The sequence below is a fragment of the Anomaloglossus baeobatrachus genome, chromosome 3 (genome assembly GCF_048569485.1).
Source record: "Anomaloglossus baeobatrachus isolate aAnoBae1 chromosome 3, aAnoBae1.hap1, whole genome shotgun sequence".
In the NCBI taxonomy this organism is placed as follows: Eukaryota; Metazoa; Chordata; class Amphibia; order Anura; family Aromobatidae; genus Anomaloglossus; species Anomaloglossus baeobatrachus.
Window position 1 is genome coordinate 567,145,154 of NC_134355.1, and position 27,741 is coordinate 567,172,894.

At 41.7% G+C, this 27,741-nt stretch overlaps 1 protein-coding gene across 1 annotated transcript; it reads left to right on the plus strand.

The window, feature by feature from the left end:
- Positions 1–7,689: 7,689 nt before the first annotated feature.
- Positions 7,690–27,374, plus strand: OTOS (otospiralin). Its single transcript, XM_075341546.1, has 6 exons — positions 7,690–7,743; positions 10,735–10,830; positions 13,977–14,085; positions 14,478–14,567; positions 21,158–21,184; positions 26,934–27,374. The coding sequence occupies exons 1-6, from the start codon at positions 7,690–7,692 to the stop codon at positions 27,119–27,121; spliced, it is 564 nt and encodes a 187-aa protein (XP_075197661.1). The 3' UTR covers positions 27,122–27,374.
- Positions 27,375–27,741: the final 367 nt, after the last annotated feature.

The window sequence follows — 27,741 nt, forward strand, 5'->3', positions numbered from 1 at the left end:
GTGTTACCAGTTTAAAATAAGCTCTGGAGGTAGATTTGAGGAGATCTATGTCTGAACCACAGATCTTAACAGCTCATTTGCATATAAGAACATGGATTTCTCTGGAATAAGACATTGGATCATAGATATCAAGGTATCATATTGCATACTTGTGGCCATGTGACCACTGTTACATAGGTACATAGTTACTTAGGTTTAAAAAAAGACAAGCGGGCTTTACATCCTACGATATCGTTAATGAATTATCGTCATTAACGATATCGCAGTGTGTGACACTTATGAGCGACCTTAAACGTTCACAAAAGCGGTGAAAATCGTTTGCCGCGGAGAGGTCGTCCTGAAACAAAAAAATCATTTTCTGCTTATTAGCGATGTTGTTCCTTGTTCCTGTGGAAGCACACATCGCTGTGTGTGACACCGCAGGAGCGACGAACATCTCCTTACCTGCCTCCACCGGGAATGCGGAAGAAAGGAGGTGGGCGAGATGTTACGTCCCGCTCATCTCCGCCCCTCCGCTTCTATTGGACGCCTGCCGTGTGACGTCGCTGTGAGGCCGCACGAACCACCCCCTTAGAAAGGAGGCGGTTCGCCGGCCAGAGCGACGTCGCAGGGAAGGTAAGTCCGTGTGACGGAGGTAAGCGAGGTTGTGCGGCACGGGCAGCGATTTGCCGGTGTCGCGCAACCGACGGGGGCGGGTACGATCGCTTGCGATCTCGCTAGCGAGATCACAGCGTGTAAAGCCCACTTTAGGTTCATCTAGTTCAACCTTCCTCCACCAGTTCTACATTTTCTCACTAAGTCATTTATAAACAACAATGTTGTGTGTACTGAGGAAATCATCCAGCCCTTTTTTAAAAGCTGTTATAGTATCTGCCATTACTACGTCTTGTGGTAGGGCATTCCACAGTCTGACTGCTCTAACTGTAAAGAACCCTTTCCTATTTAGCTGCTGGAATCACTTTTCTTCCACTCGCAGTGTATGTCCCCTGGTCCTTAGTATTGTCTTTGGAAGGAATAAGTCATGTGCCAGTCTTTTATATTGACCACACATGTATTTATACATATAAATGAGATCTCCTCTGAGATGTCTTTTTTCTAAGCTAAAACATATCTAACTTTTTCAACCTGTCATCATATGGGAAATCTTCCATTCCTTGTAGTAGTCTAGTTGCCCGCCTTTGAACTAACTTCTGAATGTCCTTTTTAAAATGTGCAGCCCAAAACTGGATCCCATATTCCAGATGTGGCCTTACAAGTGATTTATAGAGGGGTAACAATACGTTGGGATCACGGGATCTAATCTCTTTTTATACACCCTAAAATCTTGTTTGCTTTTGCATCTGCTGCTTGACATTGAGTGCTGCTGCGCAGCTTATTTGTAATGAGAATACCCAAGTCCTTCTCCTGTTCTGTAGTCCAGAGTATACTTCCATTTAATGTATACACAGCTATAGGATTACTCCGTCCAGGTGCATTACTTTTCATTTATCAAAATTAAATCTCATTTGCCAAAGTATTTGCCCATTCTGACATTTTAACCAGATTGTTTTGTAATATTGTACTATCAAGGTCAGTTTTTAATATCCTACATAGTTTGGTGTCACCGGTATAGACTGACACTTTAATATCAATCCTAGCCACAAGGTCATAAATAAAGAGATTAAAAAGAATTGGTCCTAGAACTGATCTCTGCGGCACCCCACTGCTGACTATAGCCCATTTAGAGTTATAGGGTATTGGTGTGCACTCAGCTAGAGTATGGTTTCATTAGAGGTGCTAGTGTGGGGTCAATCCCATATAACACTGATTGAAATATTATTCCTAAAATCAATGATAAAGGTTCCTTATCTGTATACACAATAAACTTGTCATTTATAATCAATTAACACATATCCTTCCTCTGCAGACTTCATCCTCTGGAAAATCTTGTATCATAAACTATTCTTGGTGGTACTCCTTCCATCCTGCTCCATTATCTTCTTCTCTTCTGAAACAGCCCTCTTGTGGAGGTATGCGAGAATGTATTACCCCTATATTCTGACTGTAACCGTGATATACTGTGAGCCATGCATACTTTATAATACGCTCAGACATGGTATCTATTGTATATAGTTGTATATTATGTAATATATGTAAATATTGATTTCTTTATTTCTCACTTCACAGCGACTATACATGATAAAGGCCGTTGGGCCGAAACGTCCACCATCTTTTGTCGCCATCAAATAAATAATCACTTTTTTGCAAAGAAAAAAAACTTTTTGTCTTCATTTTATCAACAAGAGAGTGAAGTGTCTATTACATAATATAGCCCATTTAGAGTATGTACCAGTATGTTCTCGGCTCTGACTCCGGAGAATCATCACAGTGCACAATGCATATGATAGAGTGACTGCAAACTTGCCATTTTAGGCTGCAAAATCCTGCTGACAGGTTGTCTTTAAGACCTTCTAGTATCTCTTCTAGTTTTTCTGTGCACAGTTCTTGTTTACAGGCTCCTCAATCTCTCCTGGCTGTCTGTGGTTTCCAGTCGCAGAGTTACTTGCCTGTGATTTTCAGTAACTTTGCAACCTGTTTGCGGTTTCCAGTATTCTTACCTACTTGCCTGCTGATTCCAGTTTAGCAAAATGCCTGTGGTTTCCAGAACGTCTTCCTGTCTGTTACCAGCTTCCAGGACTTTATTAAGACTTATGTTTTGCCTTTGCTATGTATCTGCTTGTGGCTATCAGGAAGTCTCCTGTCCACTTGTGGCTTCCAGTACTTTATTAAAACTTTTTGTTCCCTCCTCTTTGCTGTCTGTTTCGATTATGCAACACCCGCCTGCTGCATCGACGCCCATAGCCAGTGTGCTCACCCGGACCTTAGGCTTAGAGGAGCCACCTCATCCAATGAGCCCCTTGTGTTTTGTGACAATAATCTTATAAATGTGCCCCTACTATGTGCTGTGTAAATCTTGTCTGACCGTGGAGAAAGACAGCTCCTGTCAAGGGGTTGATTCAAAAGGGTATACAGAGAGGACATCATGGGATCACATATGTTACTTTCTGTGAGGTAAAACATTTTTTTTTAAACAGGCAGGGAAATGTTTTACCTCATAGAAAGCAGCAACTGTGATCCTATACTGTACTGTCTGCATACTCTCTGTTGCGTCACTTTGCATATCTACAGACCATGTTTCTGTACGGTCAGACACAGTCATTACACAGTACATAGCAGGGGCACATTTCTTTTTAATATATCCAATTGTGAAACATTATTATTATTCCAAGATCTATTGAATAAAATGTGCTTCTTTGTGGGAGAATACCTACAGTAAAATGTGTTGTACGAATGTGAGATGAAAATAAGGGAATAATTATTTAGTAATAAAAAAAATAATTGAAATTAAACTACAGTACAGTATATAATCCTGGGTAAGAAGCATCTTGTGACGCAATGTCTGCCTCCATTTAAACAAGTACAATACATTTGGTAATTATGGTGTGTCGAGAACGCTATCAAAACCTCTCACTAGAAAATAAAAAGATAACATGAACAGATTGTAAAACAGACATTAAAAGCTAATGGCTGCCTCACTAAATGTACTCTTTATACAAGGTCCCTGTCTTTCCTTTGTGTGAGGTGACCATTTTTCTAAATGTGGACATGTGTTTCCTCTCCAAATAAAACTCATCAGTTATTCATTTCAACCACAATGTTTGACCTCCAGGCTGAAAGGACAACCACTTAGTGGTAATAGCTTTCCAAACATAAAGAGGGGTTCCAGTAAATAATGGTAACTCTGTTCTCCGCCAACACCATTTAGTAACCCCAGAATAATAGCCCACTATTAATGACGACGATGATTGGATGCCAACATTTAATGCAGTCTTGGGTTGGATTTGATAATATTCTTATAAACCCAAATGTAGTGACAGGATGATTACGGATTAAGACGCTGAGCAATTATTATAATCTTGGTTATTTATAGAGACGCTAAATATAACATACATATTGCCAACCACGATTTACTCTCTTTTTTCCTGATCTATTATTTTAGGCAAAAGTGTAAAAATTGTGACCGGTAATCTATTTGTTCAGGGGTCATTCATGTGGTCTATTTTTTTTTTTGTTTGTAATAAACGTCTAGGACTTAAAGGGAATCTTTCAGCAGGTTTTTGCTATGTAAGCAGAAGCCGGCATGCTGCAAGGGTTGATAAAGAAAGTTCAGGCACGCCTGTCTTGTCACAGTCTGATCTTTGGTTATTTGCTATGTTTGTTTAAGCAGCAGGATCCTTATCATTGCTGGGACACAAATTCAGAGCAGTCTGGTAGCCCCTGCTGTGATTGACACCTCACTGTCAATGTACAATCTCTATAGTGAGCCTGGTGTGGGCGGGGGCAGCTTTCTCAGCTCTGTTACATTACTAAACCTAAAATTTGAGACTGTCAGAACGGCTGCACCCAGTAATCTAAGTGATACATCATTGGATTCAGGATCTCTTTGCCTACATCATGCTGCTCTCAGATGAAGTAGCAAAAATCGGCTGACAGATTTCCTTTAACCACACAAACAGCTGGCTAGGAACCAGTTTCTTCTACACCTATAATCTGTCAACAGTGACTTTACAATAAAGCATAACCTTGTGCCTTTGCGAAACCCAAATTTTATTAAAGGTTTAACTGAATAGGAGGAACAAAGTGACTTACTTATTTGCAAAATGTGAGTAAAGACATCTTGAACCGCAGCGCTTGTGTCGCCTACTTCTTCCCGCGCCCTGTCAGTCCTGAAGATTACTGCTAGAAGTACTAGAACTCCCAGACATCCCGCTCCTGCCGCTGAAGTTTACTTGATCCCTACCATTGACGCTCTTAAAGGTTGCACCGGGGTTACCTGCTCCACTTGTGGGGAGCAGAAATACCTCAGCTGCCATAACACCATCCCCAGAGGTCCTCTTCAGCAGTCACGGCTCCAAAGCCGCAATCCACAGGTGGTGTCACGAACTTTACTTAATATTAACCATAACTCCCATCATCATCTTATCCTCCCTTTATTAAAGGACTCCGCCAGGGTCATGGAGCCGGGCACCGCTACCGCTGACATCCCCGGACTAGTCCGGCTCGATTCCAAGTACCCCGACCCTGGGGCGGGCGAGTCACAAACACTAACTTGCAGCAGGGATATGGTTGACTATAGGAACATCAGAAACAAATATGTAATCGGTAGCTTAATAGCAAAGATGAGATTGTAACGTGTAGCTTAATTTAGCAGAGCTGAAAGTGTGACACACTGAGTCCAATGTACCTAGGACTCCAGCATGGGTTGGATCCTTGAACATGTGTCATGGGTGCTGGTGGCTGTTCCCATCTCCTGGTGCTTCGATGACAGTGAAAAGCATGTGGCTTTGGGTGTGCGGGGGTTTACACTAGCATTACTATTTTCCCAGTCAGCTAGTTGATGATTGTGCAGGAAAAGCAGGAAAGTCCGGAGGCAATTTCAACAGTAAAACAGATGGACTTTTTACTTAACCAGCATTCAAGGAGGTACACAGCCATGATGGTGATAAGATACGCAGATTATACGGCTCCACAGAAAGGCAGATCGCAAATGGATGTGATCTGACAAGGGTGCAGGCACAATGAATTCAGCATGGCCGTCAACAAGTCAACGGGACCGGGGATTTCCAGCCAGTCTCCCATGCTGGTACTTGCCAGGCCTCAAACTAAATAACATCTGCGATCCGATGAGGGCAGGCAAATGAGATAACAAATGGATGCAAGGATACAGTCACATGTGAGGCATGATCACAGCAAGTGCGAACGCAGCCTATCTTGTTGACCAAGCTAACACAACAGAGGTTGCTTCCGCTATCCCACTGGGGTGTTGTTCCCCAGCAGATCCCAGTGTTCCTGCTCTGTCTGACCTTCATGTAAAGTAGGCTCTCCTGTGTACCCATCTTCTTTATGGGGGACCCAGCTCCAGACCTATACTCCATCTGCGTCCACAGCTTTGAGTTTCAGGTAGGCTAGAGAGCTGCACAGACCAGGGCCTTCCATCTGCCTAAAGAGGTGCAAATCCTAAGAGCTCCTACATGTGATTTTGAGTAATTCCATTCCCATACGGTGGAGGGGGTTAGAATTCCCCTACATGTTTCTGGCGTGTACGCTCGGTGAGCTCCAACTGTACTCTGACTAAAACCTAAAGTAACAGCAGTTAGGTCCACAAAGACGGGGAGTTTTAACTGTAGATGTAAAAGTGTATGCTGCATACCTCATATAAACAATATAAACTACTATTAATGACTATAAATCACTTTGCTAGTACCCAACTCTGGGGTACTACAAAAGAGCAATAGCAAGAGGATTCACAGATGAGCTAGGAATAAGTAATTGGATGTTGAAAAGCAGGGAGAAGGCAGATGAGGCTAACTCCTGTAAAAGCACTCGGTAGCCAAATGCTATATTTTCCTGAATACTCATACAACTCTTGGCTGACTGAACCATCCTTAAGTCCTTAGTGATGGAGCCAATTTTGACCAAGCCCAATTTTTTAAAATTTGACCAATGTCACATTATGTGGTAGTAACTCTGAAACACTTCATCATATCCCAGTGAAATTAAGATTCTTTTTTTTGTTACATATTGTACTTCATATTATTGTTAAATTTAGGTCAATATGTTTTGTGTTCATTTGTGAAAATATCAAAATTTTCTAAAAACAAATTGTGATTTCAAACTTTCAATTTCTATATCCTTTAAACTAGTTAGCCATAGTATACAGAAAATGTTAATAAACAACATTTTCCACATGTCTACTTTACAGATGCCTAATTTCTAAAATGTAATTTTATTTTGTTAGGATATTAGAAGAGTTAAGAGTTTAGCAGCAGGAAGGAGCAATATTTGAATTTTGAAACACAAATTTGGCTGAAATAGATTGCGGGCATCATGTTACATTTGTAGGGCTCCTAAAGTGTCTAAACAGCAGAAACCCCCCACAAGAGACCCCATTTTAGAGACTAAAGCCATCAAGGAACTCAGGTAAGGGGGTTGTTGAGCATGTTAAACCCATAGATGCTCCATAGAGCTTTTTAAAATGTGGATGCAAAATGCAAAATTATTTTTTTCCCAATAAATGTGGTTTTAGCCCCAAATTCGTAATTTTCACAATGGATAATTGGAGAAAACGGACTCTATAATTTGTTAAGCAATTTCTCTCAAACGTGCCAGATCAGCAGAAACCCCACAAGTGACCTAATATTGGAAACCCCCCTGCTTAAGGAATTATGTAAGGATATACTGAGTATTTTGAACCCATAGGCGCCTCACATAATTTTATAATATTGGGATGTGGAAATATAACAGTTTAGTTATAAAAATTTAATTTTTTTACTAGCTGCAAATTTCTAAGTTACACAATAGTTAAAAGGTGAAAATAGACCACACAATTTATTGTGCAATGTTCTAAAGTCTTTGTTCTACTAGTAATATGGGAACTTCTACATTTCCAGTGATAGATGACGGACTTGAGTGGGAGCTGCGTTTGTGCAGGATAAGTTAGGGTTTTGTTGGTAATATTTTGGGGTAGATAACAATTTTTGATCCCTTTCAGTATAAGACTGAGAACACATTCTTATGTTCTACACTGAGCACTTCCATCGAGATTTCCATGTAAATCCCCCAAAAATGTGAATCAGATGAGAAACCGACATGCAGTTGACGCAACATCAGCAGAAGGAGCTTAATCATCGGCAGGAGCAGCCTGTAACTGTTCTGTGCCGGCGAGAAACAGCATCGGGCACAACAGGCAGGTAGATAGCAACTACCTGCCTGTTAGTGCTTAGCCTCTTTTTTTTTTTTATTTAAAGTCCCGGATATATCCTTTAAGTATTCTCTTAATTTTTTGAGCAGTGTGTTATTGTTAGCTTTTAGCCTTATGCCAGATATCTGTATGGTTTATGTATGATTTGTTTTTTTTTATGTATAATTTCTATGTAAAATTGTTGTCAATGCTATTTAAAAATCTGATACGAAAATGCAAAAAATATACACTGTACTTTTGTGTCAATTATTTTTAATGTACTTATTTTCAACTTGTGACCACTTGGTGGCAGCATAGGATGGAAGATAGACTCATAATTATTCGCTGCTGACTACATCTTTGCTGGTCTGCTCTCACACATTGGTAAAGTGGATGCATGATAGAGTCCATGTTCTGGCCACATTACTGGGACCTCCTGGAGTCTACTGAACTAAACTTAGACAACACCTAGATCACCACAGAAATCTAAAAAGAAATAATTTTGGTTCAGACATAAAAATGAGAGTTTTCTTTATTGTGGTTAAAATACAGTTAAAAGTTTTAATTTTGTTTTCTAAACTTTTGCCGTTCGTCTATAATTCAGGAAAATTTTACTGAATCCATGCATGTTTACAAAAATCTATATTCTCAAAAAGCAAGAGAAGTTGGTCATTCCAAGTCTTTGATTTTGAGAATATTGCATCTTTACAATATCACAAACTCATTTCAAGTTCCCCAAGAAGGCTGGTTGCCCTCGAAAGACATGTGCAAGAGAGGACAGGATAATGTGGAAAATCTCCATGAGTAATCATTTCAAGACTGCAGCTGGAATTGCCATCCAGTTAAGCACTGAAGAGGGTAAGGATCTGTCTTGTCATACAGTGTCATGATGTTTAAGAGCATTTGGACTGAAATCCCACTCTGCAGTGACCAAACCTCATCAGCAGAAAGAATCAAAAGGCTAGACTCACTATTGGTGAGGAGCATGTTGTGTGGACAGAGGAGAAGTGGTCCACAGTTCATTTTAAAGCAAGTTTAATTTATTTCAGGCTGATGGAAAACATTATGTTCATCGACAAACTGGGGAAAGACTGAACCCAAATTGTGTTAAGATGCTAGTGAAAGGTGGTGGAGGAAGTGTCATGGTTTGGGGAATGTTTTCTGCAGCAGGAGTTGGACCTCTCATACAGCTACATGGCAGATTGAATGTAAGTATCAGAACCTTCTTCAACAACAAGTGGTTCTTTAGTTGCGTTCATCACTCAATCAGCCAGCAATTTTCATGCAGGACACTGCCCCCTGTCACATAACAAAACGGGTAAAGCGGTTCCTTGAAACAGAAAACATTGAAACAATGAAATGGCTAGCCCAGAGTCCTGATTTAAACCCAATAAAAAACCTCTGGAAAATCCTTGGTGACAAAGTTATGGCCAAGAAACCCACAACAGTCAAAGAACTGTAGGAGAGCTTGGAAGAAGAGTGGACCAAAATCACACCAGAGCAGTGTCAAAAATTCAAAGTAGAAGTAGACTCCCACGCTGTCGTATGAAGTTGGTCAGCAGTAATAGTTAAATTGTGATTTTATTATTATGCGTTTCGGAAAACATGTGTAATTTAACTGAGGAAGGAGATGTGTTCTCCGAAACGCATAATAATAAAATCACGATTAACTATTACTGCTGACCCACTTCATACTACAGTGTGGGAGTCTACTTCTACTTTGAATTTTTGACGCTGATCTCCTCGTGGTGCCTTCTGCAGCCGTAACCTACACACTTTCTATAGCAGTTGTGACTATTTTCACAACTACAGCTGAGCACATCTGACATTACTTATTAGTGTTCTTATGCTATTACCCTATTAGCGCCTTTTGTCTTTTCAATCTTCCTTTATGTTACCAGAGCAGTGTGAGAGACTAGTGATGTCCTGTGGCCACAGATGTGCTGAAGTCATTCACAGCAAAGGCCTGTACCCGTCCTACTGATTGGTGACTGTTGTTACCTTCAGAAAATTTACTTATAATCTTTCTCTGTGCTACAGTCATTGCTGTTCTCTAAATTATGATCATCAGGTTTTGAGCAGAATAATGGTTTTATTTTGATAAACTTTGCATCTTTTGTAAAACACTGTTCTAGTGTCATGGTGTACCCCTTACGAAAAACCTTTAAATGTTAAATGTTCATCAATGTAGATTACATTATTTCTTAAAAAAAGCAAGTGATCATACATTGTTCTCTAATTTTCATCTCTAGTGTATTTATCAGGCTGGTGAGTTTGGGTCAAGACATCCTCGGCCAGTCCGTGCATTGCGGTCCGTGCGTGGACTGTTTTTCAAGGACATCTGAATGAGCCCTTAGGCTGAAAAAAAGTGTGAGTCCCTCTAGTTCTGTCCTGCAATGCTGATCCAGAGGAAGACAAAAAGAACCCAAGTGGCCAAAACTACTTATGCTCTTCAGGGAATCCAAATCCTTCACAACTTCATTATGGCAAGTCTAATTTACAATAAATAAAAACACCCAAGCTGCTCTGAAATCTTCCAATGAGTTCTCAATGACAACGTCCTCTGGCAGAGTTCAATGGTCCCATTGCTTTAACAGTCAAGAATCTCTGCCTTGGGTATACCTAGGCAATTTGACAGATCTCTATTGACCACAGATATTTTTATATGTAGGGGTTAAATCACTCATCTTACTACTAAATCAACTGATCTTTTATTAGTTGCCCCAATTTTAGCATGAAACCTTTTGACTTTCTTTCCATCTTTTTAGGTGGTCCAAATAGCATTGCAGGATAGTTACTTGTATTGAACAATTACCTCTACAATAGTGACTTAAGGGGTAAGGTTTCTTTTTGTGGAGAGTTACATGCCAATATGAGGAGACTTAAACACCTTGCATGCTCATCTGGGAAATTAAATATTTAACTTGAACTTTTAGGATTGCTAATTCCAATAGGTGGCATTAGAGTTCAAGTTCTCTGAAAAGGCGATCGGCATACTCCAAAATAGAGAAAAGTTTGTAAATAACAGAAGACAAGGGACTTATTTACGGGTGGGTAACTTGCCTGTAATGAGCCCCACATTACAGTTCAAAAAGGCGCACATTTACTGTCATTTCTATGTGTCAATAACTGAGGAATTTTATATGCACAATAGATTATGGGATCAGTCATCCCCCTGTATAGTTTCTATTAGATGTGGTAGGCAGATGCCCGCTATGCAGGGGAATATACTGCCAATTAATGATCGTCTTTATATCAGCATAAAAATGAAGATGATCGACAGATGAGCTTCACTGCGGGGCGATTTTACACAATGCAACAATTGTGAATGATTGTACAAATGATAATTAAAACAATTATTGTCCACTATAAACCACCCTAAAGTACTGATGGGCGAACCCGAACTGTAAAGTTCAGGGTCCGTACTGGACACCTAGAATCTGTGCACGGACCCCGAACACGGACTTCTCAGGGAAGTCTGTGGTATTATTCGGGTTCACCCATCCAGATAAAAAAAATTAACCAGGGGGTGGCCATCCTCCTTTAAGGCTGGATCCTTTCTGCCCGGACACGTAAGTTTTAACCCAGATAGCAACATTTCAAGTTAGGGTCCCGATATATAAGAGTTCACCTTGTCATGGTTATCGGGCTCACATGCATTGGCCAATACATAAGCTAAGTAACTCTTTTTTTTTTTTTCAAAAAATCCTATAGCGGTAATGCAATACCAGAGTTCCTTTATTCAATGTCAGAATTTTAGAATGCAGCTGTATGTATATCTCTAGTTATGTGTTTTCAGCTAGCACCTGTGCAAACCTATTGGATATGCAGGTCAGTCTTTTTGATATATTTGTCTCCAAAGCGGCTGTAACACTACAGGTTGCATCACTCATTAGATTTCATACATATTTACTGCTTCCCCCGCCCACCCTCTGTGACAGTGTCTGTAATTGGTTGCAGTGAGACTGCCGGCGTCTGTGATTGGTTGTGGAGTGTAAAAATAAATACATTGAGAAAAAAAACGATGTAGGGTACCGCTATATAGATACCCAGCGCAGAAGAAGCAGATGGCTACAGGCTACAGCTCCCAGCTGTGCGTGTTATATTTGCTGTGTATCAAAATACGAGGGACCCCATTCATTTTTTTTTAATCTTAAGTGTTTAAATATTTAAATAAATAATTAAAAAACACAGGTGGGTCCCCCCCCAATTTCGATACCCAGCCAAGATAAAGCAGATAGCTGGGGGCTTTTATTCTCAGGGTGGGGAGGTCCATGGTTATTGCCCCTCCAGCCTAAAAATAGCAGCCTGCAGTTGCCCCAGCATTGTTGCATCAATTAGATGCGACAATTCCGTCACTTTACCTGGCTCATCTCGATTAGCCTGGTGCTGTGGCAACTGGGGTAATATAAGGGGTTAATTACAGGTGTGATTTGTCAAAAAATCACAACTGTCATCAAGCCCAAAGATTAGTAATGGGGAGGGGGTCTGTGAGAGCTTGTCTTTCTTCGGGGGACATCTGCCCCCTCTTTCAGGTTGGAATGGACCAGATAGAGGTCTCCTCTGGGGAGACATTAGGTTATTGGGGCATACTATTAGTTGGTTGAGTTATAAAATGATTAATGTAATAATTAATGCACTATGCTTCAAGATTTTATGCTGAAAACCCAATAATAATGTGATTTACAAAAAAAAGACATACAATTTTATGTTGTTTTTAATAATCCTGTCGAACGTCAAGTTATTAACCTTTTCAAATCACTTTATTTATAGATTTGTAAGTGGCTTCTAAACCTCTGCTTTTCTCCAAACTATTTTATGTTTGTGACTTCTGTTGCTTTAATTTGAGAACGTACTCATTTGGAGTACAGATGATGGCAGTGAAGGATCAGTACCTGTTTCCTCCTCTGAGTGTTGTGCTTATCAGAACAATCTGCTTATCCGCAGTTCAGCGAACACATTTGCTGAGCTGACCCTGTTACTGCCATCATCTGTACTCCAAAAGAGTTCGCTCTGATATCATTGCAGCTGAAAGCTGGCAAACAGACTGGAGAAATGCAGAGTGTGGAAGCCACTTTCATGTATTTTCTTTTACAGGAATGATTACAAATCCCTTTACTAGGAGGATTTGTCAAGTTTCATAACTTTGGATCAACATGTTAAGCTCTGGATCAACATTTTAGGCTACGGGTTGAACTAGATGGACTAAGGCGGGCTTTGCACGTTGCGACATCGCAAGCCGATGCTGCGATGTCGCACACGATAGTCCCCGCCCCCGTCACAGGTACAATATCTTGTGATAGCTGGCGTAGCGAAAATTATCGCTACGCCAGCTTCATATGCACTCACCTGCCCTTCGACCGTCGCTCTGGCCGGTGACCCGCCTCCTTCCTAAGGGGGCGGGTCGTGCGGCATCATAACGACGTCACACGGCAGTTGGCCAATAGCGGCGGAGATGAGCAGGATGTAAACATCCCGCCCACCTCCTTCCTTCCGTAGAGCCGCCGGCGGCAGGTAGATGTTCCTCACTCCTGCGACTTCATACACAGCGATGTGTGCTGCCACAGGAACGAGGAACTACATCGTACCTGTCGCTGCACCGGCATTATGGAAATGTTGGTGAATGCACCGATGATACGATAACGACGCTTTTGCGCTCGTTCATCGTATCATCTAGCATTTACACACTATGATGTGGAAAGTGACGCTGGATGTGCGTCACTTTCGATTTGACCCCACCGACATCGCACGTGCGATGTCGCAACGTGCAAAGCCGCCCTTAGAGTCCCCCTTCAACCTTAAAAACTATGATACTATGAACTTTCCATGCTTGACATCATTAAGAAAAAAACCCATATAAGTTAAGTTATTCTTTAAATAATTTAGCCTTATCTATATTTCTAGGTAACTATATTACAATTTATATAATAGTTATCAGTCAGGTTGTCCTGAATGGTAAATCTGCCTACTTATACTGATACATTTCCAATTAATCTGTCATTAATTATTTTTCGAGAATGGCGACAATCATTCCATTTATAAAAGTGGATGCATTTTTCCGGAGTAAATCTCAGCTCTGTTACAGTGGTACAAGCCGTTCCCTATTGACCAGGACTGCAGAATAAATAGTAGGATGAATTTTCAAGTTAGGGGGGAAAGAAATGATGTTTTCTTACACATCCGCCTGTTTATCCAGGGAAGGGAGGGAAGGAGGGAGCTGGAAGAAGAGGACTCAATTCAAGAGAAGAAGCAACAGGTAACCAGTGCAGGACGACTGGACTGCAGAAAGCATCAAGACAAGACAGGTAACAAGTTTTCAAGGATACAAGTATTGGACTAGAAGAAAGTAGTCAGCATTATATATACTACAGATAGACATTACTTTTTATCCTTTACGCTTCATTATGCATATGGATAACATAAGTGAACAGGGCTTACACAAGATCACCCTTTATAACTATTGGGATGCAATGCTAAGACAACATGATTAATGGGAGCTAAAAAGTGCATTTGGGGTACCTGGAGTCCTATGTAAAACCATACCTAGTACTGCAAATAGGTGTAATCACAATTAAACTAGATTTGCAGTATATAATTATTGATGGAACATAAAAAACCCATATACAAATAGAGTGATGTACCTGGAATACATGGCTACCATTGATATTTTCATACTTTCTAGATTTGTTTTCTTCAGATTTGTGTACACATTACCAGCCGGAGGACACAATGAAGCTGCTGTTTATTGGTTTATATTTCACTTATTTCCTTCTGGGTTCATTCCTTGGTAAGCTTTTCAGCCTCATAGTTACATTACTATTGTATAATCCATATTTTTATTATTTCTTTGGTTACAAATATTAAGAGTATTAAAAACTGTTGTTACATTTAGGTCTACATACATCTCTCCTTATTGATCGATAGATAGATATAGTGTATTCTATGGATCTATATATATATATATATCTTTGACACTGCTTTTCTACTGCTCAGGAACTGAAATGTATAGTCTATTTTAGTGAACATACCTAAAATGGTATCCATTTATTAACTATCCAGTCTGTTTCTTAAAGGGGGATCAACCCCTCTCTTGACATGTCTATGTTGTTAATTAGGCTGGTTTCACACTACGTTTTTTTAACATGCGTCATGAACGTTTAACGCAAAAACGGATCCAAAGCAAATGCGTTTTCATTTCAATGCATTTGCAATGGACTCGCGTCAACATGCGTTCACATGCGTTTGCGTGCGTTATAGTGAGGATCCAGCGACTTGCAGTTTTTTAACTTTTTTCAAAAACGCTACATGTAGCGTTTTTGAGCTGCTTCCAAATACTGCAAATTGCTGGATCCTGACTATACTGCACGCAAGCGCATGTGAACGCTGGCATGCTGATAGACAGGATCCTGCTTGCTCTACTGAGCATGCCCAGAAACCAGCCTCGCGTGATCAGTCTCTCTCTCCCCCTTCCTCTCTCTCCCCCGCCTGAGAGCGGAGGACGCTCGTAACCAAGGTAAATATCGGGTAACCGCGGGCTTAGTTACCCGATGTTTACCTTGGTTATGAGCCTCTGCAGCTGTCAGATGTCGGCTCCCAGTCTTTCACGTTCAGTTCCCCTCACTCCCGATCACGACTCCAATGCCCGCCCATAAACTTAAAGTGACAGGATCCTGCAAAATAATACATGCATTTGCATGCGTTTTTCTTTGCAAAAACAGGATCCGCTTTTGCAGCAAAAAAACGTTCATGACGCATGCTAAAAAAACGTAGTGTGAAAGCAGCCTTAGGCTGGTTTCACATCAGCGTTTTTTTTCCTTGAGGCAAAAAAACGCAAACTGCATGTGACTGGATCCTGTTGAAGTTGAGTTGAACGCAGCAAACGCAAGTGTTATTTACTGGATCCTGTGACTTGCAGTTTGAGTCATGTGGTCGGGAATGAGCTGAATAGGGCTGGGCAGGCATTGAAGTCATGTGATCGGGAGTGAGCTGAATCTGCCATGACAGCACGGATGCAGCTCTGGACGAGAGAGAGAGAGTGAGTGAGAGTGTGTGTGTGAGTGAGAGTTGTGAGTGAGAGTGTGTGAGTGAGAGTGTGTGAGAGTGATATTCAGGCCATGTTCTGTACAGCAAACAGGATCCTTCCTGCAGCATACTACCACAACTGTTAAAACCGGATCCGGTGCCCATTGAAATAGATTGCAGCTTCTGCCGCAATGTTCAAGATCCAGTGAGTTGCAGTTTTTGGACGGAGGTGAAAAATGCAATAAGTTGCGTTTTTGATAAAAGGTAAAAAACTGCAACTCACCGGATCCTGACACTACTGCACGCAAACACATGTTACCGCAAGTCCAATGACATTGCATTGAGCAGACAACAAATCCGGTAAGATGCGTTTTGCGTTTTTTTGCCGACCGGCAAAAAAACGCTGATGTGAAACCAGCCTTATTTGTATAATTCATAATATAACAATTCTAATGTATATTCCCTCATAACTTTGCATTATGCCGTTCATCTGTTACACCCAGAAATGTATAATTAACAACTGACTGTTGGGCTGGTCACACTTTTGCCTTGCGCGAGTCTCGCGGTGCATCAACCAGCACAGACTCACACTCTCCTCACAGGAGCGGGTGGGTTGCATAGAGATGCATGCAGCCAACCCGCTCCTGTGAAGAGAGTGTGAGTCTGTGACAGGTGATGCACCGCGAGACTCACGCGAGATACACGCAAGGCCATCAAAAGTGTGACACCGGCCTTAGGATTGCACTGATCAAATGGGCGTGTCGTTATACAGTCAACTCTGATTGGACACTGCCAAAGTGTGCAGGGATACACCCCCAATGGGTGACACCTAGTAGTCAATTTATTCCTAAATTTTCATGGGGAATAACATCTGATAAAACAGACAAGTCAGGAAAGCTGACAGATCCTCGCTAATTAAATTAACCAAATAAGAAGATCAAATAAAAAAACAACATAGGATGAAATCCAGAAAATGATTTGGACAACATACTGGAACTTCAAATCCAAAAGTAAAATCACATCTTATGTTGACTGTATTGCTGGAAGCACCCAATCCATATTGTATGGTATGATCTGAGTTTGGCTAAACATTAGCAGTCAAGTAGGTTTTTTACCTTAAAGCATTTCAGTGAAAAAATACTTTTAAAAGTCAGCCATGGATAATTCAACTAAGATAAATAGTCCAAAAGGCAGGTCCCCATGGCTTCTCTACACTCCGCATGCCTGAATGGACAATCCCTCTGTTTCTGTAATCAAGAGACCTGTCAATCAAGTGACAGGGAGAAACCTGCCTCTTAAAGGTGTCCTATCTTCCTCTGCCGGCTTTCAAAGTATGCTATCTCGAAATACTGCAGTGTTTCTGAATAAGTCTTACATGGCTATAACGATTTATACTGCTTGATTTATAATTATTTATGCTGCATGATTTTGATATAATTGATCAGTTGTCAGGTTCCCTTTAATGATATTATATTATTATATTATTATTATTATTATTATTATTATTATTAAAACATTGAAAATTATTTGCCTTAATATGTAGAATTATTTACTGACACTAACGGAGGGTAATCTGTTAGATCTATAGTGTCTTGAAAAAGTATTCATACCCTGTGACTTTTTGTTTATTTTTTTTTTTACATTTTCCACGTTACACCCACCACAAACTTAAATGTAATTTATTGGGATTTTATGTCATATACCAACACTAATTAGCAAGTATTTGTGAAGTGTATGGAAATGATACCTGGTTTTCTAAATATTTAAAAAATATAAATCTGAAATTGTTATGTGCATATGTATTCAGCCCCTAAGTAAGCACCTGTCACTGCTAAGTCTTTTGGGGGATGTCTTTACCAGCTTTGCTCATCTAGAGGCTGACATTTTTGCTATCCCTCTTTGCAAAAGATCTCTAGCTCAGTGAGATTGGATGGAGGCGTCTGTGCACAGAAATTTTCAAGTCTTGTCAGAGATTCTCAATGAGATTAAGGTCTGGACTGTGACACACACACATGAATATGCTTTGATCTAATTCATTCCATTGTAACTCTGGCAGGAGGTTTAGGTTCCTTGTTCTTCTGGAAAGTGATTCTATGACCCAATCTCAAGGCTTTTGCAGCCTCTAACAGGTTTTCCTACAGGATTTCCCTGTATTTAGCTCTATCCATCTTCCCATTGACTCTGACCAGCTGCTCTGTCTCTACCGAAGAAAAGCCTACTCACATCATGATGCTGCTACCCACCGTGTTTGTCAGTTACTGGTGGTGTTTTCGGGGTGATGCTCAGTGTTTGTTTTCTAGCACATATGGTGTTTTGCATTTAGACCAAAAAGTTCTACTTTGGTCTCCTCTGACCAGTGCTCAGTTTCCTCATTCTGTGTCACCTACATGGCTTCTCCAAACTGCAAATGGGACTTCTTATGGCTTGCTTTCAAAAATTGCTTTCTTTCTGCCACTCTTCCATAAAGGCCAGATTTGTAGAGTATATCACTAATAGTTGTCCTGTAGACAGATTCTCCCACTTGAGCTGTGGATCTCTGCAGCGCCTCCAATGGGCCTTTTGGCTGCTTCGCTAATTAGTGCTTTCCTTTCTTGGGATATCGGTTTAGATGGCCAGCTTGCATTTTTGGATGATGGATTGAACAGTGCACTATGAGACGTTCAGAGTTTGGGCTATTTCCTTATAACCGAACCTAGTTTATTTTTCTCCATATCTTTATCCCTGACCTATGTGGTGTTTTACTTGATTTGATTTTCATAGTGTTCTTTCATAAGTAATATTTTTAAACAAATCTCATAGGCGTTCACAGACCAGTCACAGTTAGGCCTCATTCAAACGTCCATGTGGCACATGCTTGTATCTGATTTATGTCATAGATACAACACATACCCATGATAAACTATGGTGCTTTTCACATGTCGGTGCAATGCACACGGAGACATAGCCATTTTATTCAGGCAGCACGGATGACAAGATCAAAGACAAGTTTATGGGTCTGTGAAAAGCACATTCAGGACACGGAGGGCATCAGTGTACAATCCGTGTGCCATCCATGTGCTGTACATGTTTAACATTGCAAAGTATAAGAGAAACTTTCTTTCTTTCTCTCTTTCTTTCTCTATATGAGAAAAACACTAATGGCAAAAATGGACACATTGCTGACATACTGATCCAAAACACTGATACCATTTAGTCACGGAAGACATATGAATGAGGCCTTATAATGAGAATAAATTACACAAACTTGGACTCGATTTACTAATGAGGCGAGTTCTGGAGGAAATTGGTCACTCAGGATTTTAGTTAGCGGTATTAGGCTACAAGGGGCTGAATACAAATGCACATTACAATTTTCAAATTTATATTTTTTAAAATATTTAGAAAACCATGTATCATATATACCATGTAACCATGTATTTTTTAGCAAGTCACAAATACTTGCTACTTTGAATGGGTATATCACATAAAATCCCAATAAAATACATTTAGGTTTGTGGGTATAAGATTAAAAAATGGGGAAATGTTCAATGGGTATGAATACTTTTTCAAGCACTGTATATGCTGTTCTATTTTAAGAGTTATCCAACCTGGAAAATGACAATACAGCTGTAAATGCTAAGTGAAAATGGTTATGACATTCGGATCTATTACATCCTACGTTATTAATATTCATTACTTATTTTGATTTCCTTATTAATATTGCTATTACAGTATTAAAAGGATTGTCCACTACTAGGATAACACCCCATGTTTTCCCCTGTCAAAATAAAAAAAGCTTATACTCACTTCCCATGCTGTGCTATTTCATCAGTGTCGGCACTCGCTCTCCTGGGGCTCACGTGAGGTTGTAACGTGAGTCCCGCTCCCAGTCACTGCCGGCTTTTCTCTGTCTCTGCCTTTGGACGTAAAAGTAATTAGGAGAAAGTCAGAGCTGTGACGGCCACTCACTTCCTATCCATTACTTAAACGGCCAAAGGCATGGGCAGTACTGATTGGGCGCAGGGCTGGCATAGCGTAACAACCTCATGTGAGCACCAGGAGAGCGAGTGCCGACACTGCTGAAATGGTGGAGCATGGAAAAGGAGTATAAAGCTTTTTTATTTTAACATTGGCAAACATGTGGAATGAGAAGGGGTTGTCCAAATATTGGGCAACACCTTTAAAGAGTGTAAACTGAGCCTCCAAGGGGCTGTAATTTAAAGTGGTTGTCAAGGCTTGGGATAAAACATGTGACGATCCTAACAGGTATTCCCATGCAAGATTACATTCATATGACCCTATGTATGCAATTTGCATACTAAGAACTAGAACACATGGCAAGTAACACGGGCAAAGTGGAATGCGATAATAAAAAAAAAAAAAAATCACATTCCACTTGGACCCATGTTACTCTCTGGCTCCGTTTGCATCTGCAATTTTTTTCTCCGCCCTAATTCGACCGACAAATCAATCGAGGCATGCTGGGGATGTAATCCAATCCGTATATTCACTCACACGCATAGGGGTCTATGGGTGCAAGTGAAACATCGCACTGCACTCGTATGACACCAGAGTCCAGTGCGATAATTGCATAAATTGATAATGGAGGAGATGGATAGATAACTCTCTCTTCTCCAGCTGTGATACGATCGCAGGATTGGATCACAGTATAATGACACTTGGCTCATGTTCGCAGCAGGGCTGAGGGTTGTAAGTATCTCAGATTGGATGCCATACGCTTGTGTGTCCCCAGCCTAATGTTCATGCGTCAACTAGTCTAATCCGGCTTCTTAATTCCCGACTATTGAGAGAAGCCAAATGTGTATGGTCGGCATGTGAGTGCAAGTATGCAAATCGCATATATGGGGTCATGCGACCAGGTGATAATGATTGCAGGCTTTTGTCCCAATCCTGGACAACCCCTTTAACACAATGGGCATCCAATACATGGATGCAAATATAAAGTCGCATAATCCTACTGTAGAGAATGTGAAGTGTGAAAATGAACTTTAAATGGCTGCACAGACCGGGAATAGCACATTCTACTATCCGCCAAATATAGCAGCAAGAAACTGAAGCTGGAGGAGTGCGCAGCGGGAACACATCCCTTGTATTCATCCTCTCTGGATGGTGAGAGGGAATTCTAATCTTTGCTCCAGTTGAGGGATGTGATTTGGCAGGGAGCGCTGTCAGGTCGGCTTCCATGTGGTGGGTGAGTGCCACGCCGTCAGAGGACACAGGGCCCTATTGTACGGGGCACAGGCCAGCGCTGTTAGGAATTCCAGCTGACATTAGGATTCTACTCACACTCGGTGTGGGATGAAAGTATCCATTGTCCGGTCGTCTCTCACATGCGATTTCCTTATTTATTTTCAGATGCCAGACCAGTGCATGAGGAAGACGGTAAAGACATTTTTCATTTTTACTTTGTAAATATTCTGATTAACACAAAATGAGAACTTCATACACAGTAGAAAATGCATTAATAGGTAACTGCGCTTTCATAAAACCTCACTTGTCAGGGTCATGTCTGATGTGTTTGCTGCAGCCACAGGGATTTCTAAAATGAAGGCGCAGAAGAGCTTAGTGGAGCGCTGATCCCCTCTGACACTGAATGTGTTTTGGAGGAGAGCAGTCCTCAGCTAAGAGCTTTGTTTTTGTAATCCATTGGGGTCTCGAGGTGCGGGACATTTCCTTGCGACAGTGTATTCTACCAGAGGGTCACTAGTCATACGAAAAAATGACATTTCAATATATTATGAACTAATGAAGTATGAGCAATAAATGATGTGATCCTAAAGAAGCACTGTTGGGAATTGGTGACACTGGGCTCTCAGTATGGAGATGTTTGGATCCCTGTGTCTCACCTGCATCTCTAATAGCACATTTGGGGATATTTAGAGAGCAAGATGAGCCATAATTCTGGTAAAATTTGCTTTTAAAAAGTGACGTATATGTTTTAGACATTTTTTTATGCCTTAAGGGGGCTTTACACGCTACGATATCGCTAATGCGAACTCGTTGGGGTCACGGAATTTGTGACGCACATCCGGCCGCATTAGCGATGCCGTTGCGTGTGACACCTATGAGCGATTTTGCATCGTCGCAAAAACGTACAAAATCGCTCATCGGTGACATGGGGGTCCATTCTCAATTATCGTTACTGCAGCAGTAATGAAGTTGTTCCTCGTTCCTGCAGCAGCACACATCGCTCCGTGTGACACCGCAGGAACGAGGAAGCTCTCCTTACCTGCCTCCCGGCCACAATGTGGAAGGAAGGAGGTGGGCAGGATGTTACGTCCCGCTCATCTCCGCCCCTCTGCTTCTATTGGGCGGCGGTTCAGTGACGCTGTTGTGACGTCGCTGTGACGCTAAACGAACCTCCCCCTTAGAAAGGAGGCGGTTCGCCGGTCACAGCGACGTCGCCGGGCAGGTAAGTGCGTGTGACGGGTCTGGGCGATGTTGTGCGGCACGGGCAGCGATTTGCCCATGTTGCACAACAGATGGTGGTGGGTACCCACGCTAGCGATATTGGTACCGATATCACAGCGTGTAAAGTAGCCTTTAGGAATGGCATCTAAAAAAAAGAGGGTCCGGCTATGTGAGATCATAAAATGTGTCACATAATAAACTCAAGGGCGATATGGTGTAAAATAAACCAACTAAGAAGTGGAATAAGGCACCAGATTTAACATATCTAGCAAAATGCCCCAAATGGATTATTTCTGCAAAAACTCCTTTTGCCTAGTTCTATCCTGTCTGAATTTAAGTTGCTATTAATAAAATTCCCTGATATTTTAATTCAACCTGGACCAGATTTTCTCCATATGAACCTACTGTTACTTCCTTACAACCTCTGTATAAAAACTGTGCTGCCCCGTATACCTCTAGAATAAAGCATTAAACTTGTCCTGCGCTGTACACTAAGAGTCACCAAGAGGTCTAATGGCTGTCTCCAAACCACGACGCTTGGTGCACCCTCTCAGGTTGCAGACATCACCCCTTTGTCTGTGATGGACGCGGGTAACGTCACCCCTCCGTCTGTGATGGACGCGGATGACGTCACCCCTCCGTCTGTGATGGACACGGATGACATTTCCTATGTCGCCCATACAGCTGGCTAAGTCTCACCCTTGTGAAATTAGCTCTACCCTTACTCTGCTTTGTCAATCACAGATGGAGGGGCGGCAATATTTGCCAGAGAGAGTGAGCATATAGTTTCAATGATGAGTTATACAGGGCAGCAGGGCTTGTAAGAAAAGGTGGTCGGAACAGAGATCAGAGTCTTATAACATGGAGCGACCAGTTCAGAAAGGTGAAACTTGGTGACAGGTTACCTTTAAAGAAGACCTGACATGGCTATCTTATTAAATACTTATATTTCCAATAAAATAATCTTTTTGTAGAACTCCAATTTGTGTAGATCCTCTGTTAGTCCTACTACTGTAGGAATAAAAAAAAAAAATGATTGACCAATGGGTGTTACCAGTTTGTGGTGTTACCCTGCCCACTCTGTCACTGTCCAATAAGTGTTGACAGTATCAGACAGTGCAGGGACACACTCCCTTGACAATGGAAGTGGTAACACCCAGTTGTCATTTCCAAGCAGGAATCACAGGGAAATAGCACAGAGTAGAGAAAAGATACTCCGGAATTGTTATTTAATAGAGAATATATATATTTTACTAAAGGTTTTACAAGTCCGTGAAATGAGGACCATGCTCGGACCACAATACTCAGCCCAACTGCTGGATCTCCTGCCATGTGCTTACTGCCTCATATAGGCAGGTAGGTCAGGTCAGGAGACCTGGTGGTTGGGTCAGGAATTGCAATCTGAGCATGGCCCTCGTTTCATGGATCTATAAAACCAAGTTCTAACATACAAGAGATGTTTAAAGGAGGTGACCCACTAACAACAATTATTACACATCCAAGCAATAGATGATAAACGTGTATGGATGCAACGAACGCCAATCCTCCAAATGAGGGGTCTGCATCTATCACTTAAAACTAGTGGTGGTCACACATGAGCACTACTACTCCAATCATTGTCTGTAGGCGTAACAGAGATTGCCAAGAAAAGCACAGGACACTGAATTACAGCTGTGACACTTCTATATTCAACTGCGGGACATAGGACCCTGACCTTACACCTTACTTTGTTACAATGAAGTACACTTTAACATATCGCCAAAATCCATAGTCACATAGTCTATATTTATTAATATATCGTTCAAGTGGAATTTCTTAAGGCTTTGTGCCCACGTGGCATTTTCTTTTGCATTTTTTCATGCGTTTGTCTTGCTTTTTCAATCAATAAAAGGAAAAAGCCTCCCAGCCAAGTCTATGAAAATCGTGACTTGCTGTGCACACGCTGCTTCTTTTTTTCTTGCAGATTGTGTTGCTGATAAAAGAAGCAGCATGTCAATTGTTACTGCGTTTCTATATTCCCCTGCAGAGCTTTATCACTACAGGGGATTATAGCGCAGCACTTTGCCTCACACACCGTGCATACAGTATGGTGTGTGAGGTTCTCCGCAGCTCAGTAACCCGGGGTCATCATAGTGACGACCCAGGATTACTATGGCAGCGATCGGGTTCTTGTAATTCCATTCCAGGGACCTGATTGCCAGGAAAAGGTAGGTGATCCCTCTCTCTGCCTCCTGAATGCTGTGATCAGTGGGGGTTAAACTGGCAGGAGCGCGAGCACCACTCTGGGCAGTGAGAAGCGGGTTCCGGCTGTAATATCAGCCAGAGACTCTGTGGCGATAGTGGGGGTACAGCGCCTGAACCCTTGCGGTCGCCATGACTTTAAAAATATCATGGAAAAACGCGGAAACGCAATAAAAAATGCACATTTTTTTCTGCTGCGTTTTTCCTGCCAAAACATGTTTTTTATGTGCACATAAAAAAAACCAATGTGGGCACATAGCCTTAATGCTGCATCCAATAATCTCCAAAACCTGTTAATACAGCGCTTTCTTCAGAGTGATTGTGGTAGCACAAATTAAATAACACAAAATGTGTGCACAACTTGTAGTTGTGCCAAAATATGATTACTTACTTTTACACTAGATCCACTAACTTTCTGAAAAGTGGGTGGAAACTTAAAGGGAACCTGTCAGGTGCAATATGCGCCCAGGACCACGGGCAGTTCTGGGTGCATATTGCTAATCCCTGCCTAATTGTCCCTGTATACACTAGCATAGATAAAGAGATCTATAGAAAAAGTATTTCTAAAGATCTTATACCGTATGCTAATGAGCGTTACTTCTCTTGCTCGTCGGCCACGTTAGGATGTTAGCACACCCCTGTGGCAGTACTATCATGCTAATGAATATGCAGCGTCACAGGATGATCTCACTCACCTCGCCGCAGCCATCGCTGGATTTCAGCTCACTGCGCATGACCCCGGACTTCCGGTCATGTGCACTACTTCAGTTTGAAGCCAGGACGCGTACACACGGCTTCATAGTGCGCATGACCCAAACTCTGGGGTCATACTCACTGAGCCAAAATCCAGCGATGGCAGCGGAGAGGTGAGTGAGATCATCCTTTGATGCTACGCATTCATTAGCATGTTAGCACACACACAGGGAACGTACTAATATGCTAATGGGGCCAACTATCCAGGGGAACTAACACACAGGGGACTAGTCCCTGCACTCATTAGCATACGGTAAAAGATCTTTAGAATTACTTTTTCTTAAGATCTCTTTATCTATGCTAGTGTATACAGGGACGGTTAGGGGTACTTCTCACATAGCGAGATCGCAGCTGAGTCACAGTTTTTGTGACGCACCAGTGACCTCATTAGCGATCTCGCTGTGTGTGACACTGAGCAGCGATCTGGCCCTTGCTGTGAGATCGCTGCTCGTTACACACAGTGCTGGTTCATTTTTTGGACGTTGCTCATCCGCTGTGAAGCACACATCGCTGTGTTTGACAGCGAGAAAGCAAGGATCTGTATGTGCAGGGAGCAGGGAGCCGGCTTCTGGCAGCCTGCGGTAAGCTGTAACCAAGGTAAATATCGGGTAACCAAACGAAGTGCTTTGCTTCGTTACCCAATATTTACCTTGGTTACTAGCGTCCGCTGCTCTCAGGCTGCCAGTGCTGGCTCCCTACTCCCTGCACATGTAGCCAGAGTACACATCGGGTAAATAAGCAAAGCGGTTTGCTTATTAACCCGATGTGTACTCTGGCTACGAGTGCAGAGAGCCAGCGCTAAGCGCTGGTAACCAAGGTAAATATTGGGTAACCAAGTGCTTGGTTACCCGATATTTACCTTAGTTACCAAGCGCAGCATCGCTTCCACGCGTCGCTGGGGGCTGGTGAGATCTGCCTGATTGACAGCTCACCAGCGACCATGTAGCGACGCACCAGCGATCCTGACCAGGTCAGATCGCTGGTGGGTTCGCTGGAGCGTCGCTAAAGTGTGACGGTACCCTTAGGCAGGGATTAGCAATATGCACCCAGAACTGCTCGTGGTTCTTCTGGGTGCATATTACACCTGACAGGTTCCCTTTAAAGGAGGCAGAATAGCTGACAATATCTTCAGAACTTATACTATACACCAGAAAAGTGGCATCAATGACCAAAGCAATATATATTTCTTAATACTGAGGCATGGCAGCTTAAAGATGCGCCACACTCATTAGGAGGCCCAAAGCTCTTAATGAATTTGGGACATTTTACTCCTCTGTACCCTTCATTAATACTGGTGTACAAAGAGCCATTCTTGATGATTCGGCTCCTAGGTGTTACTATTCAATTTTGGACTTTGTCTAAGGATTCTTTATTCCTGCAAGAATATTTGAGAATCTGGCATCTATGCAAGTTCCATTAATTCAAGATCAATTGGGAGTCCGTTAACACAAAATGACTGTTCAAACCAAGCACAGGAGCTCGGTAGATTCTTGGTTTGTAAAAGCAAACAAGGAAGGAGGGATGGAGATAGATGTAAAACTAATAGGTGGGAATGTGCACTGAACTGCTTGACCACGCCAATGATGCACCAAGCGTCTTGGCTTGGTTTGAACAGTCATTTTGTGCTGAAATGCTACTTATACAGGAATTTGATCTGTTTGCCAAATCCAAAACTTGACATTGAGCTGAACAAAAATTTCAATTCTAACTTATGGTTTTTTTTTAGACCCATTTTTAGAGGCACCTGCTCACCCTTACTGGCCCTTCTCCACCTCGGATTTCTGGCAGTACGTGGAGCATTTCCGCACAATGGGTGCATATGAGAATATCAATGACCTAGCTCGCACTTTCTTCGCTCACTACCCGATTGGAGATACCCTGGGATACACAAGCCGTGACGACCATGAGCATTAGAAGTCAGTACTCTGCTGGCGTAGCTGTACATACTAAAGCCATATAACTGAGAAGTGTTCAGAACCAAGATGTGTGACCAAACCAACTCCAGCTGTGCCATCGTGGTGACAAGAACTTCTCAGGCCAAAGGAAATCCCTGCATTATTCCTGTCTGTCAGAAAGGAAAAGAAGACATAAGAATATATAGAAAAATGTGCTGTAAACACAACTCATCTACCTATGGTATCAGATCTATATAATCAATAAAAAATGGAGAAGATGTGATTGTCTGTCACTTTGTGTTCCCAAATATTACATTCCAATATTTCTAAAAATTTTGTTTACTGAAGTTAAAAGGAATCAGTCACCAGGTTTTTCCTCCCCATCTGAAAGCAGCATAATGTAGAGACAGATACCCTGATTCCAGCGATGTGTCACTTACTGAGCTGTTTGCTGTCATTTTGATAAAATCAATGTTTTCTCTGCTGCAGATCTAGCAGTTATACAGAGCTCATGAATATGCTGGACTACCTGACAGTACACAAAGTAGTCCTCTAATGATAATATACTGTTGATTAACTAGTGATATCAAAACTACACTAAGCAGCCCAGTAAGTGACATACCGCTGGAATCAGAATCT

Coding starts and splice junctions, on each gene's coding strand:
- OTOS (XM_075341546.1), top strand. CDS start 7,690: ATGCAGTTGACGCAACATCAGCAGAAGGAGCTTAATCATCGGCAGGAG. Junction 10,831..13,976: donor GACAAGGGACTTATTTACGG/GTGGGTAACTTG, acceptor CTGTTTATCCAG/GGAAGGGAGGGAAGGAGGGA. Junction 21,185..26,933: donor ACCAGTGCATGAGGAAGACG/GTAAAGACATTT, acceptor GTTTTTTTTTAG/ACCCATTTTTAGAGGCACCT.